The 15,864-nt window shown below is 38.0% G+C and overlaps 1 protein-coding gene across 3 annotated transcripts in view; it reads left to right on the top strand.

Moving 5' to 3' along the window:
- Window positions 1–15,864, top strand: part of FOXJ3 (forkhead box J3) — a 134,272-nt gene that overhangs the window by 78,262 nt on the left and 40,146 nt on the right. For all 3 annotated transcript variants that reach the window (XM_058679716.1, XM_058679720.1, XM_058679710.1), the window contains exon 5: window positions 8,435–8,518. In XM_058679716.1, the coding sequence (XP_058535699.1) occupies window positions 8,435–8,518 (84 nt within the window). The remainder of the gene's footprint in view (window positions 1–8,434; window positions 8,519–15,864) is intronic.

The raw sequence follows: 15,864 nt of genomic DNA, 5'->3' as shown, positions 1-15,864 counted from the left end.
TCAAGTTCCGTTTGGATTCCCTCATTGCAAGCATATACCATACACAGAGTCTAGCATCCTATTGTCCAGTCAAGTTCAACGGCCTCTTAGGGAGGCCCTCTCAGGTTTGAAGGTAGAGCCAGCAGAGTGTCATCCCGATCAATTAGAAGCTCCAACATATCATTAGCAACAATCCAGGTACGATGAGGCTGGTGGAGAGTCCACTGATTGACATAGTCCATCATAGAGTTTCCCCTTGTCCAGTATTTCGCTGCCAACATATAGCTGAGGTAGTTGATTAATCTACTCCATCTTCCATCTTTTCTTGGTTAAAGTTCTCATTTCTCCGTTTTGATCAAGGGAATCCCCAAAGAAATTTTGAGGTGTTCCCCGACCAGGCTCCTACATGTACTAGTAAGCACAGTGCCTGCCACAGTCCATCACCCCGATCAGCTGGTGGTCGTAACCCCTGGGTTGGTTCTATTCTCAGCCCCGACCTCCATTGGAACCAATGAGTACTGCAGCCCTTCCCGGCTCTGCCCATCACACACTCGTCCTTCACTTAAACCAGTGGGAGGTGTGCTGGTTGGGTGCTGCATTCCCTAGTGGCACAGGTCACTTCAGCTTGGCATTTTGTGTTGTGTACTGTTTTTATCGCAACCGAACCTGGCCAGACCCCCACACAGTTCCAGCGCTCGGACTTGCCAGTGGATGACGCGAGCTGACTCAGCCTGGTCTGCCCCAACCCGAGCCAAATGTATGCATGTGGGTCACTCTCCAAAGCCTCTTCTGGGTTGTTTACCTCCATGCTTCCTGCACCCACATGGGAGACCACGAAGAGGCTCTGGAATCCTGGCTTCAGATCGGCTCAGCTCCAGCCTTTACAGTCACTTGGGGAGTGACTCATCAGATGGAAGATCTTCCTCTCTGTCTCTCCTCTTCTCTGTATATCTGACTTTGTAATAAAAATAAATCTTTATTTTTTAAGGTACAGTCTTATTCCTGTATGTAAGAGCCTCATGATTCTGATTGCTTTCATTGTCATTGAGCTTTTAAGATTCTGGATTTTCATATGAAAGCCAAGTAGTTGAAAGAAATTAGGAATTACTTAAACTAATAGTAACTTTAGCTTCTTTGTTACTTTAAACTAGTCACTATTGCTCTGTCTCTACTTACTTTCTTTCCATCTTCTACATTTCTGCCTTTAGTTATTTCACACAATTAAAAATGCACTGTCACTTCTGTTGCCCTAGTTTCACTCCAGTGCCTAGCTTTTTCCTCTAAATTTTATGTTCAGATTATATTCTGTTGTTTCATGTATTTATGATGCAATTTTATGTCTTCATAATTTTACTGTACTCATTGCTATATGCAAAACAGTCTCCTTTTCCACCTTGCTTATCTTGCAGTATGCATCTAAGGAGACAGCCTTGTATCTTTTTCATATTCAGTCTTTCTGAATTAATGCTCTATTCTGTTTTACTTCTGTGTAAGCATTCAACTCGTATAGCTCTTGAATGATGTAACCGTCTATATGTTAATCTGTTCCACTCAGTTTGCAATTTTGTGTTGATGGGATTGGGCTTATGGCATTTGATGCCCCCATGGTGCCTAGCATAGTGTTTAATACTTACTAGATGCATAATAAATATTTATCATCAGAATGCTTGCCTTTTTCTAACAGAATAGCCAGCTTTTAGTGGGAAATTATTTTTCTTGCTATTTTAAATGAAGTTTGGTCTTCAGAAAAAAATAGTTACTTCTTTTCAGCCTTTTTTGGGGGGTCCACTAAGTCAGAAAAGAGGACAGCTTAGTTCACTTTTTGACAGTAATTCACATAAAGTCTTCTTTAAAAAAAGGTTTATTCATTTTTTTTATTGGAAAGGCAGATGTACAGAGAAGAGGAGAGACAGGAAGGTCTTCCATCTGATGGTTCACTCCCCAAGCAGCTGCAGTGGCTGAAGCTGAGCCAATCCGAAACCAGGGGTTTCAGGACTTTAACCACTGCGCTATCATGCTGGGCCCCACATAAAGTTTTAATTTGGAAGAATTTTTGGAGTTATGTAAGTAGGTAAATTCATTTACCTTTCTCTGATTTTAATGACTGTTTTAGAACTTTATCAAAAGTTCTAAAAGGATGATATATAGGAATGCCAGGAATCAGAAGTTGGGAGATTTATACTCCTTCTAGACATTCACAGGCCGCCTTGGGGCAGATGACTGGCTTTCTAGATATACCTTGTATTGGAGCTCTTTGATAGCTTGTTTTCCTGTAATTCAAAAATCTTTCTCTGTTGAGATAGAACTTACATACCATAAAATTACTTTTAAAACATCCATCTCAGTAATTTCAGTATATTTGTAAGTTCTGCAGTCATCACCACTGTCTGATCTACACATCATCACTCCAAAACCAAAGCCTGTGTCCAGTAACAGTTATCCCTGCCACCCTCAGGCCCAGTTTCTTGTAGCCAGTGTTTTATTTTCTGTGCCTCTGAATTTGCTCTATTTTTGACATGTAGTTATTAATAATTACAAATATGTGACCTGTTGTATTTGGCTTCTTTCACTTCACGCAGGGTTTTCAGTGTCACCCATATCATAACATGAAATATTACTTCATTCTGCTTTATCTTCAGTTGTATTCCAGTGTATTGATGTAATACAGTTGTTTATTTGTTCATCCAGCTGATAGGTGTTTAGGTTTCCTGGTTATTGTGAAAAATACTGCTTGCTGTAGTGCAGACACACTGCTTTCGTTTGTGAGATACAGCTAAAGCAAGGCTTTAGAAGAAGCGTATAGCTTTAAATACTTTGTTAGACGGATAAGGAAGGTATGAAATCAGCTGCTTAAGCATGGCCGTAAGAAGTTAAGCAAAGTAACAGCAAAATGAATCTAAAATAAGTACAAAGAAGGAAGAAGAAGGAAAAATAGTAAAGGTATCAGTGAAACACAAAGTAAACAGAAACCAGTGAAACCAGAAGCTGAAACATTACCCCTGCCCTCCCCTCCAAACAGCAGCACCAAAACTCATTGAAAGTAGTGGAGAGGGCTAGTGTGGCGAAACAGCAGATGGAAGATCTCCCTCTCTGTCTCCTCTGTTGTAACTCTTTCAAATAAAATAAATCTTAAAAAAAAAAATGGGGAAAAATGCAGCTTCCAACGATTTCATGAGGTTAGCATGACTTTGATACCAAAATCAGGGAATTGAGAAGAAAACTATTGACCAATATTCTTCATGACTGTAGACCCAGACATGTTTAGCCAATAATTAACAAGTTTAATTCATTGGTAGATAAATACTGGAAGGCATCATGATCAAATGAAGTTTGTTGCAGGGATGTTGTGCAGGTTAAAATTGGAAATCCAGTCGAGAGTAACTCACGTGGTGAGTAGAAGAAAGCTGACAAATCGCCTAAGGCATAAAAAAAATTTGACAGAGGTAGCATTCAGCAAAATACGATTCAAGGAATTTCCTTGCAGCAGACATGGTGCACAGCGCTTAAATTACTGCTCGAGACTCACTTTCATGGCAGAGTCCTTAGTTCAATTCCCAACTGTTCTGTTTATGACTTAGTTTCTGGCAAATGTTGCAACAGAAAATAAATTTTTAAAGGAATTTCTTTAGTTTGATTAAAGACATCTGTGGAAGCCCTGTAGTTTGTATCTTTTTCTTTTCTTTCTTTTTTTTTTTTTTAAGATTTATTTATTTTTATTGGAAAGTTAGATTTACAGAGAGGGAGAAAGATCTTCCATCCACTGCTTCACTCCCCAAGTGGCCGTAATGGCTGAAACTGAGCCAGTCCAAGGCCAGGAGCTTCTTCAAGCCTCCCACATGGGTGCAGGGTCCCCAGGCTTTGGACCCTCCTCCACTGGTTTCCCAGGCCATAAATAGGGAACTGGATGGCAAGTGGAACATCCAGAACATGAATCAGCACTCAGTGCAGTGAGTTTAAGTAACAGATTTGGATCAAAGAGGCTCAATTTTTTTTAAAAAAGATTTGTTTTTATTGGGAAGTGAGATACAGAGAGGAGGAGAGACAGGAAGATCCTCCGTTCGATGGTTCACTCCCCAAGCGGCATCCATGGCTGGAGCTGAGCCAATCCGAAGTCAGGGGTCAGGAGCTTCTTCTAGGTCTCTCCCACGTGGGTGCAGGGTCCCAAAGCTTTGGGCCGTCCTCGACAGCTCTCCCAGGCCACAAGCAGAGAGCTGGATGGGAAGCAGGGCTGCAGGGATTAGAACCAGTGCCCATATGGGATCCCAGGTGTGCAAGGCGAGGACCTCAGATTCTTACTCTATCGCGCCAGGCCCAGAGCCTCAAATTTTTTCTTCACAAGTCAAAAGCATAATGAGACATACCACTAAACATTTATTAGGATGTATATCATTAGTTTTTCTAAATAATAATAAATGTGGGGATATAGATAAATCAAAACTTTTATACATTGCTGGTAGGAATGCACAATAGTGTGTAGCCACTGTGGAAACTAGTGTGGTGGTTCCACAAAACGTGAAACAGTCACTTTCACAGATGAAACCCGATTCCTCAGAGGCCCTGGTGGAAGAGGTCAGCAGCTTCTTCTGTGGATCATTTTAACCATCACTATTTCACTTATGGGTGTGTGGGGTTTCCTGAGTATTTAATGCATAGTACTCAGCATGTGAACAGATTTTTACCCTCTTAAAGTTGTCACTCTTTATTTTCAGTCTCTGCCTGATAGACCAAAGCCAATTGTAGTTTGTGTGGAAGAACAGTCACAAAGCATTTTAGAGTTTTATTGAAATGCTTTATTAAAATTCTATTCTAAATTTTGGAAATTGAATGGTTTCCGGGTTAATACACACACAAGGAAAATTTTAGACAATTTTCCTTGCATTCTCTTCTTCCGTTTAGTTTTCTTTTTTTTTTAATATGTAGTTAGTATTTAAAAGTTACATTGTAATTTGTAGACACAATTCTAAGAATACAGTGACATTCTCTTCTTCCCTTCCTTTCCTCTTCCCTTTTATTTTTCCTTCTACTTTTCTGTTTTTTCTTAACCTTTGAGATAGTGTATTTTAGATTCTTACTAAAGCAGAAGGCTTAATATGTTACTGAATAAGAAGCTAATCAAGGACCTGGTGTGATAGCATAGTGGTTAAAGTCCTCGCCTTGCACGCACCGGAATCCTATATGGGCACCAGTTCTTATCCCTGCATCCCTGCTTCCCATCCAGCTCCCTGTTTGTGGCCTGGGAAAGCAGTGCAGGACGTTCCAAAGCCTTGGGACCCTGCACCCACGTGGGAGACCTGGAGGAAGAGCTCAGATTGGCTCAGCTCCAGCCATTGCGGTTACTTGGGGAGTGAACCATCGGACGGAGGATCTTCCTCTCTGTCTCTCCTCCTCTCTGTATATCTCACTTTCCAATAAAAATAAATAAATCTTTTTTTTTAAGAAAAGCTTATCAAATAGAAAGCAAAAAGACCTTACTTTATTAGAAATACTTATAGTAATATGGCTGTAAATAGTGATTAAATAGAAAAATGACTAATCACATGTCATTAAGACTATAGTGGTATAACATTCTTAACCAATTGTTGACAAAAGATGTAAAAGTTTTACAAAACTGCATTTACAGTGATACTTATACACAGACATTTCTTTGTTTTTATACTGTTTGGCTCTCACATATGAGGGAGGATATGTGGTGTTTGTTTTTCTGAGTCTGGCTTATTTCACTCAATATGATGTTATCCAGAGGAGTCCATTTTGGTATAAATGGTAGAATTTCATTATTTTTATAGTTGAATAATATTCCATTATTTATATATGCCATGGTTTCTTTATCCAGTGATCTGTCGATGGACACCTTTGTTGATTCTAAATTTTGGCTATTTCAGACAGTACTGCTGTAAACATGGGGGTGTAGGTCCTTTGTGTTCAGGTCCTTTGGATATATACCCAGTAGTATGATTACTGGACCATATGACAAGTCTGTTTCTAGTCTTTAAAAGAAATCTTCATACTGTTTTCCACAGTGGCTGTGCTAATTTACATTTTCACCAGGAAGTGTGTAAATATTCCCTTTTCTACATATCTTCACCAGCATTTGTCATTCTCTTTGTTTTGGATTTTGGCCATTCTACCAGGGGTAATGTGATACCTTATTGTTGTTCTGATTTGCATTTCCCTATTGGCAAATGGTGTTGAGCATTTTTTTTTGTATGTATTATTTGCCACTTGTATTACTTTTGAGAACTCTATTGATCGTTAGACCATTTCTCAACTGGATAGACTATTACTGAGTTTTTTAAGTTGCTGGTATACTTGAGATGTTAATCCTTGGTCAGATGGGTGTGTTGTGAATACTTTTTTATCCCATTCTGTTCGATGTCTTGGTTCTTAAAAGCAAAATATGAATTGGTTGTTTTTACGGTAGTTACCTGCAAATGATAAGAATAGCATGTAGGGCAGTCATAAATGTGAGAAACAAGGCGGGTTGTTCAAGAAGTCATAACCAGCCGTTCACATTGTGTTTGAAATGTGAAGATGGGTATATTAGAACTCTGTTTCGCAGGACAGGCAAAGATTGTGTAGGAATAGAACCACTGAGATTTATTGTAGGGCCAAAAACTGTATATTGTATTCCTTTCTCTTGCACCCCTTTCTCTGTGTGTGTGTGTGCGCGCACGCATGCATGTGTGTCTGGAGATTTTTCAAGTAGTTACAAATCAAGACCATAGGGTCAGCATCCTGGCAGAGTAGATTAAGCTCCTGGGTATGACATCGGCATCCCATGTATGAATGCCAGGTCTAATCTGAGCTGCTCTATTTTAATATAGTTCCCTGCTACTGTGCCTGGGAAAGCAGCAGAAGATGGCCCTGGTACCTGTGCTGCTGTTCCTGTGGCTTCTGCCTAGCCCAGCCCCTGCCATTTTAGCCATTTGGGAAGTGAAACAGTGGTTGGGAGATACCTCTTTCTGTCTATTTTCTGTTCTCTCTCACTGTAACTCTGTGAAATAAAGAATATTTTAAAAGGAAAAAAAATCCAGATTTTTTTCTGGTTCTGACTCTCATAACTTTGTTACTTCTTAAACTTAGGTCTCTTGATCTTAGTGTAAGCTGTGCAACTTACATGATTTGTGCTTTTGAGGCAGTTAGAATTTCTTAGTGTCTGGAATACAGTAGGTACTCAATATATTAAGAAAATAAATAATTTTTGCTGTTTATTTATTTATTTTTAATCTATTTTATTGTATTGTTGTTGACAATCTTTACATAGTTAATTATGGTTAAAGAACAAACAAAAAAAATGTTCAGGGGGATAGGGAAGTGGGTAATACTATTATGTCCATATTGTTTCCATCATGTATCTGAGGTAAAGGGGGATATTGAGGGAGAAGCCCCACCCGGTTTCCCGCCCACCCCAAGTCCCGGATGTGGGGCATGCTCTGAGATATTTGCTCAAGTGGTTTTAATAGTTCTCCAGTTGCGAATCGCTGCCAGTTTCGCTTGATGAGGTCGTCCACTGATTGATATGGTCCATCATAAAGTCTCCGTTTGCCCAGTATTTCGCTGCCAACATATAGCTGAGATGAATGATTGACCTGTTCTGTCTTTTGCTGTTTATTTTTGAGAGGCAGAGCAAGAGAGCGAAAGCACGGTGTTTCATCTACTGATCCACTCCTGCAAATGCCTGCAGTACCTAGGACTGGCAAGGCAGAAACCAGGAGCCAAAACATCAATCCCAGTCTTCCATATAGGTGGCAAAGACTTAAGTACTTGACCCAACCTCTGCCGCCTCCCAGGCTGAGCTTTTGTGGGAAGCTAGATCAGAAATGGAACCAGGAATCCTTGCCTAGGCACTGCGAAATGGGATGTGGGCATCCCAACTGCTGTACCAAAGTTGGCCCCTAAATACGTAGTTCTGAATGAATGATGTGAGATCCTGTATCAAAAGTAAGAGAGAATAAATCAGTTATGATAGAGTAAGCAAAATTTATACACAGTTCATAGTTTCTTTTTATCCTAGTATAAAATGTGTTAAAGATGTGTTCAAGCAATTTATCTTCATAAATTTATTTATCATGTAGATTTTTGAGGTCCCAGATATAGAAAATGCAGCATCTTTATAAAATTTTCATTCTTTATTGTCATATGATACAAATATCTCACTGAATATTCAATTAAGAATTAATATGTATTTGGTTCACTGTTTGCTCATGTTAATTGCTGTGGCAGAAGTTTTTGCATTTGAGCTCTTTAACTTATTTTTTTCTCCTTAATTCTGTAATTGCAGATGATTTTATCTCAATTAAATTTTGCTTGGTTTGAGATTGATATTTCTCTTTACATTAATTTTCCATTATTTAATTGCAGATGTTTGCTTTTAGAATCAAGGATGAGAAAATCCATTTTAAGTTACAGAGCTGCTATAATGTACTGTTAATCATTTATTTTCTTTACTTTTAAGGGATCCTATTGGGCAATTGACACCAATCCGAAGGAAGATGCACTGCCCACTCGGCCAAAGAAAAGGGCACGGTCTGTAGAACGGGTAAGGGCTGTTTCTTCCATGAATTTAGAATAGTGGGTTATGTATCAGAACAACACATGTTTAAATTTCTTTACCAATTTAGCATCTATAACCATAATTAAATTAACATTACTTGGATAGCATTTTGTGTCTTTCAGAATACTTTTCAGTTATTATTTAAACTCTTTGGATGAGATGGGGAATTAAGGAATTAAATAAAAGTTTTGCTATAATTGGGGCATAGTTATTATCTGAGATTTGAGTCCAGTCTCCTGTATTCTAATTTGATATTCCTTCTTTATTTTTCAGTATTGAGGATAGTTTTATATACCACAGCCTTTTTCTTTCCGTTGTGTATAGTCTGTTTGCTTACATTGAATTTCCTCATTGTCTTTCTGCTTTATCCATTTAATGGTCACTTTGTACATAAAATCTACCCATGTGTTTTTAATCTTGTGACTGGCTTTTTGATTAATATTGTCAAAGAATGATGTAAAGAGAAAGGGAGCTATGATTGGAATCCTAAGTAGTCAGCACTTAGGCTGCCATCAAATCTTAAATTTACGCTTGAGCTTTCTCTATCATTTATATATTCTCTATGTCAGCTGAAAACACACGTCAGTACTACCCTGTTCTTCAGGACCCATTTCAAAAAGAGCTACACTATGAAGCCCTTCCTTTTTCATTTGTGTTCTTGCAGAGATATCCTGACACTCTTTTATAATATTACTCACATTTTATAGAAATTTGTTTCTGTATTTATCTCCTTCTCTAACATCTGTAAGAGCACAAAGAGTATACTTCTAATGTTAAAATATTTCACAGCCTTTAATAGATGTTAATAAATGTACACAGAATAACCCACTACCTCTAGGATAAGGTGAAGTAAACCAAGTAAACATTTGGTCCAGTAAATATATTCTGTGCCCTTTCCTGGAAAAGTGATAAAAATTTTGAGCCTCAAAGATGAGCATTTTTCTAGCTAGTTTTAAATTGGGATGACGGCAACTGATGTATAGCAGTAATTAGGCTTAGGCAGCTTTGTGGAGTCAGCAGAGGGACTTCAGTAAGCTATGTATCAAGTTAGATAGAAGTAAAGGTAAACTCTTAGGTCAGAACTGTATTTGACTACACAAACCAAAGGATAAAAAGTTAAAATTTTAGTGTAGATGACATAGTCGTCATGTCCTGGTTGCTCCACTTCCTATCGAGCTCCCTGCTTGTGGCCTGGGAAAGCAATGGAGGATGGCCCAAAGCCTTGGGATCCTGCAACTGAATGAGAGACCCAGAACAAGCTCCTGGCCCTGCCTTTGGATCAGCTCAGCTCCAGCCTTTGTGGATATCTGGGGAGTGAATCAAGCAGATGGAAGATCTTTCTCTCTGTCTCTTCTTTTCTGTATAAATTTGACTTTCCAATAAAAATAAATAAATCTTTAAAAAAGGAAAGATAGGTGAGATGTTAAGCTCTTTATGTATTGGATTGAGAGAGAAGGGATCTCAACTTCTACCCTTCTGGTTCTGCTTTTAAAGCCAACTTAGCAAGTAGACTGTGTGCAGAAATAGGAGCATAAAACATTTATATCTGTTGCCAGAATTTGAGGGAAGAGGGTAATCCCGCTCCCCCACTTTTTTTTAACCCCTAGCCTTATCAGGCAACTTGGAAGCATGGACAGAGTATTTGAATGGCTGAGGAATTGTGATCATCTGTATTTTATTCTCTTTTGAAATTCCTGGAACTTAAATTATTTTTGGTAGCTGGAATTGTTTGTTGAGTTGACAGCTGAACATTCTTTCTGAACATTAAGCCTGCCTTTAATTCTGTTAAGTGTGTGTCATAGTTGTTGGAGCAATCTCTGTTTATTACTAAGAGGTTCTTCCCTCCCCCCCCCCGAGAGTATACTGTCAGTTAATAATGGAAAAAAGGGAATTTAGTTTTATAATCTTGTGTTTTTGAATGTACATTTTGGAAATGTTTTCTATATTCATTCTTGATACATTTTCTGCTTCTTTGTTTTCATGTCAAGTGTTAATTATAAACATTTCTTATAATATCCATCTTGTACCAGAGCCTTTTGTTTGGTAGTACTGGTATTTATTTTGGCTTGATCTGTTTATTGATTAACACTGTGGATAGAAAGAGATAAGCTGTAAATAGAGTGTGTATAATCAGATATTTGAAAAATATTCTGAAAGAAAAATGTCATTTCCTACCTTGGTAAACTGTTGTGTCAGCTTTTTTGGAGGGTTCTTTTTTTAGAAGGTGGATGACAGGTTATGTGTGTGTAGTGTTTTTGTTAAAATTGAGTTTATATTTTTAGTGCCCACTGGGTTTTAGCTAAGGAAATGTCTATGGCAGTCAGAAAGAAATGGTTCTGAACATGAAGTTTTTTTCAAAAACCAGACACGACCCATTAATTGACAACTTTTAAAGGATAGACTGTTAAATGTGGACATTGAATGTACGTTCCTAAAAGTTTATTTGAATTCTATAATTCCTTTCTCCTTATATAAATATTGGAGTTGTATATACAAGACAAAATATTTCCTGTGTGTTTTTAAAAATTTTGATAGAGAAGTGAGTTTTTGATACAAAGAGAAAGGACTTCTAGAAAATTGCTAGAAAGAAGTGTTCTTTTAAAATATGACAGCATGTCCCCAGTGGAAAATAAAGCCTGAAAATTATCTCAGATTATTCTTACTCTTTTTTTTAATTTGTATTTGAAATATAGAGTTAGAGATGGAGACAGAGATCCTCCATCTGCTGATTCATTACCCAGTGGCCACAACTGCTGGCTGTTGGCTGGTCAGGAGCTTCCTTCATGTGGGTGCAGGGGCCCAAGCACTTGGACATCCTCTGCTGCCTTTTCAGGCACACCAGCAGGAAGCTGGATCAGAAAGGAAGCCGTGAAAATTCAAACCAGTGCCCACATGAGATGCCAGCACTGCAGATGGAGGCCCAACGTGTTATACCACAGTCTGGACCCATAAGTCAGGTCATTCTTAACTCATTTCTTTGGACCACATCACTATTGCCTTAGTTTCCATAAATTTAAGGCAAGTGTTCTCTTCTGTTGTTATAGAATTACTGTTTTTCCCTATTTTTTGAATTTTTTTTAATTTTCTTTATTTCCTTCTCTTAACCTTAGCATTTCTTCTTCATCATGATATGGTCCTGAAGGCCTAAAAAATATTGAATGCAGTTTTAAGTATTTTCAGAATATTCAAACTATTTAAATCAAAGTGGAAGATGATGAACTCCTAGTAGAAGTCTCACGTTTCTCTTCTGTCTGCAGTTGACTAGTTCTTGTGCCTTTTGATAAGTTCTTCAATTTCTTGTACTTTATTTTTTAAGGGCTTATTTGTTTTTATTAGAAAGGCAGATAAAATTCACTGAGAGAAGGAGACACAGAGAGAAAGATCTTCTGTCTACTGGTTCATTCCCTGAATGGCTGCAGTGGCCAGACCTGAGCCGAATTGAATCCAGGAGCCTCTTCCAGGTCTCCTATTTGGGTGCAGGTCCCAAAGCTTTGACCCATGCTCTACTGCTTTCCCAGGCCACAAGCAGGGAGTTGAATGGGAAGTGGAGCAGCTGGTACATGAACCGTCACTCATGTGAAATGCTGGCGCTTCTAAGATGAGAATTTAGCCATTGTGCCAGGTCCCGATTTCTTATGCTTTGGTATCCTCAACTGTAGTAAGAAAGTAGAAATTATAATTTTGTAATAATGATAGATGATTATACTAAGTTACATTGTTCTGTCACTAGTGTTTTTGATAAAAGGCTGCAACAGAATCATTACTTTTTATGTATGTATAATCTATGAATAAAAGAATTCTTTACATTTAATACAAACATGTTGAATTAAGTAATATGGTCAAAGATGACATAGAAAGTGTCAATTTGTTACACTAGGTGATAATAAAGTGACTGTTTTCTGGGAAGGCCTGCTCCTCGGAAGAGTTGGTGAGACTCAGAATTTTAAGGCAGAAGTATATGAAAGTGTGTTTTGTTCTGTTTAGAGTTTATTTATTTGTCTGAAAACCAGAATTACAGAGAGTGATAAACAGAGATCCTTTATCGCCAGAAGCCAGGGCCTTCAGGTCTTCTCTGATGGTGGCAAGGGGCTCAAGCACTTGGGCCTTCTTGGGCTACTTTTTCCAGATCATTAGGGAACTGGGCCAGAAGAGAAGATGGGACATGAGTTGACATCGGTATGGGATGCTGGTGTTGGCAGGCAGAGGCTTTAACCTCTGCCACGATGCTGACCCCATAAGTGACTTTTGTGGAGGAAGTAATAATATTTCAAGGGAGAAAACATCACACATGATGGACTTTTAAGTAAAGATTATGCTTGGTTGTATTGAAGAATAGTTTGAACTGTGGTGAAGTGCTTCTGCTAGAGTATGAATATTTAGTAGTAGAAGGATTTGGATGGAAAGACGAAACACATAGGATCAAGAATGTCATACTGATTTGATAATGTGTAGTATTGAGAAAGATCATATGAGGAAGATGCTGAGTAGATGGAGTTTGCAGTAGTGATGACCTAGGTTAGCAATATATGCTACATGAATGAGAGTTCTGTAGAAAAATCAGCATGGTTTCTAAATATTACTTGTTATCAGTTTGATAGCTCTTTTTTCTGTATATAATGTGTTCCCCAGCCATTATGATACTTACGATACATAATTTTATATTGTGTGTAGAGGCAAGAAATGGTGTTCATATGAAATTATGCTCTCGTGGGTTTATGGCTTGTCTTTCAAGTGGGGATCATTGGGGTGAGGTAGAGAAGACAGTATTCAGTGAGTGTGAATTTACTATGAGCAGACACTGTTCTGAGTCCTGGGCAAACAGCAGTGAAGAGCAGTCATTCTCTGCTCTCATGAGGTTTATATACAGTGGTGGGTTGGTTAGAGAAGATAGGGCCTAGTAAATCTAAGAGATTGTTATCAAAGATATGGGATAGAGAATTATTGGAATTTAAAGGGGACACAATTCACTTTGTCTAGGTGAAATCCCTTTTCAAATTAACTTGCATATTTAAAAAGTCATAATTTTTTGAAACACGTGAGAATACACCATTTGCACTGGGCTGGTCTTGGAGAACAGTGGTAGACAAGATTAACTGAAATAAGGAAGATAAACTGGTAAAATAGGGTACTTGTAATTACTAGTTGTCCATTCATTCTCAGAATAGCATTCAGGTGATGTGTTACATGGTGACCATAAAGGTAGTCTTGAGAATTACGTGGCTGTGTAGCAGAGAGGCAGATTTAAATCTCAGAGTCAAAGAAAAATAAAACAGAAGTTTCCTTGAGAAAGCGGTGTTTCAGAGGAAGCCTATTGAATGAACAAAAGGAAAGACAGTTGCAAAAAAGAAAACTCCCACCAAAGTGTAAGGAACTAATAGATCATTTTGGCTGAACATAGAATTCATGATTTCTAAGTTTCACTTTCCCTTGGCTTGTATTGGTTTTATGTTTTCATGTTGAATAATTCTCTGGCTATTTTTATTTTTAATTTTGCCTCACTTGTTCAGTTAAACCAAAAAACACACTGTTTATTGGAAGCTGCTTAGAATAAAGAAAAGCAGAGTTTGAAGAAGTTCTCCAAGTTATTAGTACAGATTACTGCCTTTATTAGGTTGATAATCACAGAATTATGTTCTTCCCACCCCCCTTTTTAAAATTGTGTCGTGGCTATTTTCTAATTTCTTTGCTAAAAACTGTTACTCAAAAGCAGTGATTCTCAGTGGAGGAGACCATTTCAGGGAGTACGTGAGATCCAAGTCATGTTCATAATGAAAACTAAATCTCATGAATTTTTTTAGAGGCTACATGGTGTATGTTTTGCAATAGTTTGAATGCAGACATTATAATCCAGCTTTCTTCTGAAAGGGTCAACGATCAGAGCCGTTAAAAATATTTATGAAATACTGCCATCTTTTTTTCACTATTTTGTTTTGAAAAATTTATGTTTCGTCAGAATATATGGGGCTGGTGTTTGCCTCAGTAGTTGAATCTCTGCTTGATTCCTGCATCCCTTAGTGAAGTACCTAGGTTTTAATACAGCCTTGCACTGGATATTGCCTTCCAGTCTCCTGCTAATGCATATCCTGGGAGGCAGCAGTTGATGGCTCAAGTCCTGGGGCCACTGCCACCCACATGAAAGCCCGTTAGTGAGTTCTGGCCTGCCGACTTTTGCTAACCCAACGTTGATGTTGGTTGGATATTTCTCTCTCCCTTTCTCCCTTTTGTTTTCTTCTCTCTCCTTTTGAAATGAATTAGGTTAACATGATGTATTTATGATTATTTTAAATGGGTTAATATCTGTTTTAATTGCTAATAGGTACATATCGTAAACATAACTATAAATAGAAGTTCTTGGGAATCTTCAATAATTAATAATATAAAGAGGTTTCTAATACCGCAAAGTTTTAAAACTATTATGTTGCAGGAGATTTTTTTTTTGATAAAAGGTATCTGCCATAAGTTTGATTCTCTAAAAGTAGACAAAATTAAACACAATTAGTTAAATTATTTAAATGGTGATCCTAGAAAAGGGGTGCATTGAGGCAGGCCAAGGAAGAAGCTAATTCAGTGTTATGTTATTAACTCACTGCTATGAGCATCTTGAGCTAGTTCCTGGAACTGGAGGACATATTAGAACTCTGGAGCAATGTGTGGATACTTTTTTTTTTAATCACTTCTTCCCTCTCATTGATTGAATGACGCTTTCTAGAGACATTAACTTTTTCAGCACCTTTGCATTACCCTGCAGAGAAGCCAAATTAATTCGTTGCCAGAAAGATCCCTGAGGAAGAGAGTTGCAGTTACTCACAATGTTGTCATCCTGCACAGTATAGAGATGACTGGGGTGGGGTGGGGAGGAGAGGTAGGGGTTGGTTATGGGTGGGTTCTCACAGTGTTTGCCATGTGTTTTTCTTTTTTCAGTCCTTTCCCTATCCTTTTTGGAATGTTTTGTCAGACCGTTTCATTTTTCCTTTTTAAAACATTTTTGTCTGTTATTTATTTGAAATGCAGAGAAATGGAGACAAAAAGATACTTCATCCACTGGCTTACTCCTAAATGCCCCCCAATCTGAGCCAAGTCAACACCTGAAGACAAGAACTCAACTGGGTCCCCAGGGGACCTACCTGTGTAGGTGGTAGGGATGCAAGTACTTGCTTCCAGGGTTTGCAGTGTTCAGTGCTGTGGACTTAGTTGTTTCCTGTTAGATTTAATTTTGAGTATTTTATCTTTGACATTATCATAAATAGATTTTTTTATTGCTTATGCTGTTATAATTTTGTGTCCTTTAATCTTATTTCTAATAGCTGTTAAAAGATGCATTGGGATTTCCT

The sequence above is a fragment of the Ochotona princeps genome, chromosome 2, assembly GCF_030435755.1.
Source record: "Ochotona princeps isolate mOchPri1 chromosome 2, mOchPri1.hap1, whole genome shotgun sequence".
Taxonomy (NCBI): domain Eukaryota; kingdom Metazoa; phylum Chordata; class Mammalia; order Lagomorpha; family Ochotonidae; genus Ochotona; species Ochotona princeps.
The sequence above is the reverse complement of the archived record's forward strand: the minus strand, read 5'-3'. Positions and strand labels throughout refer to the sequence as shown.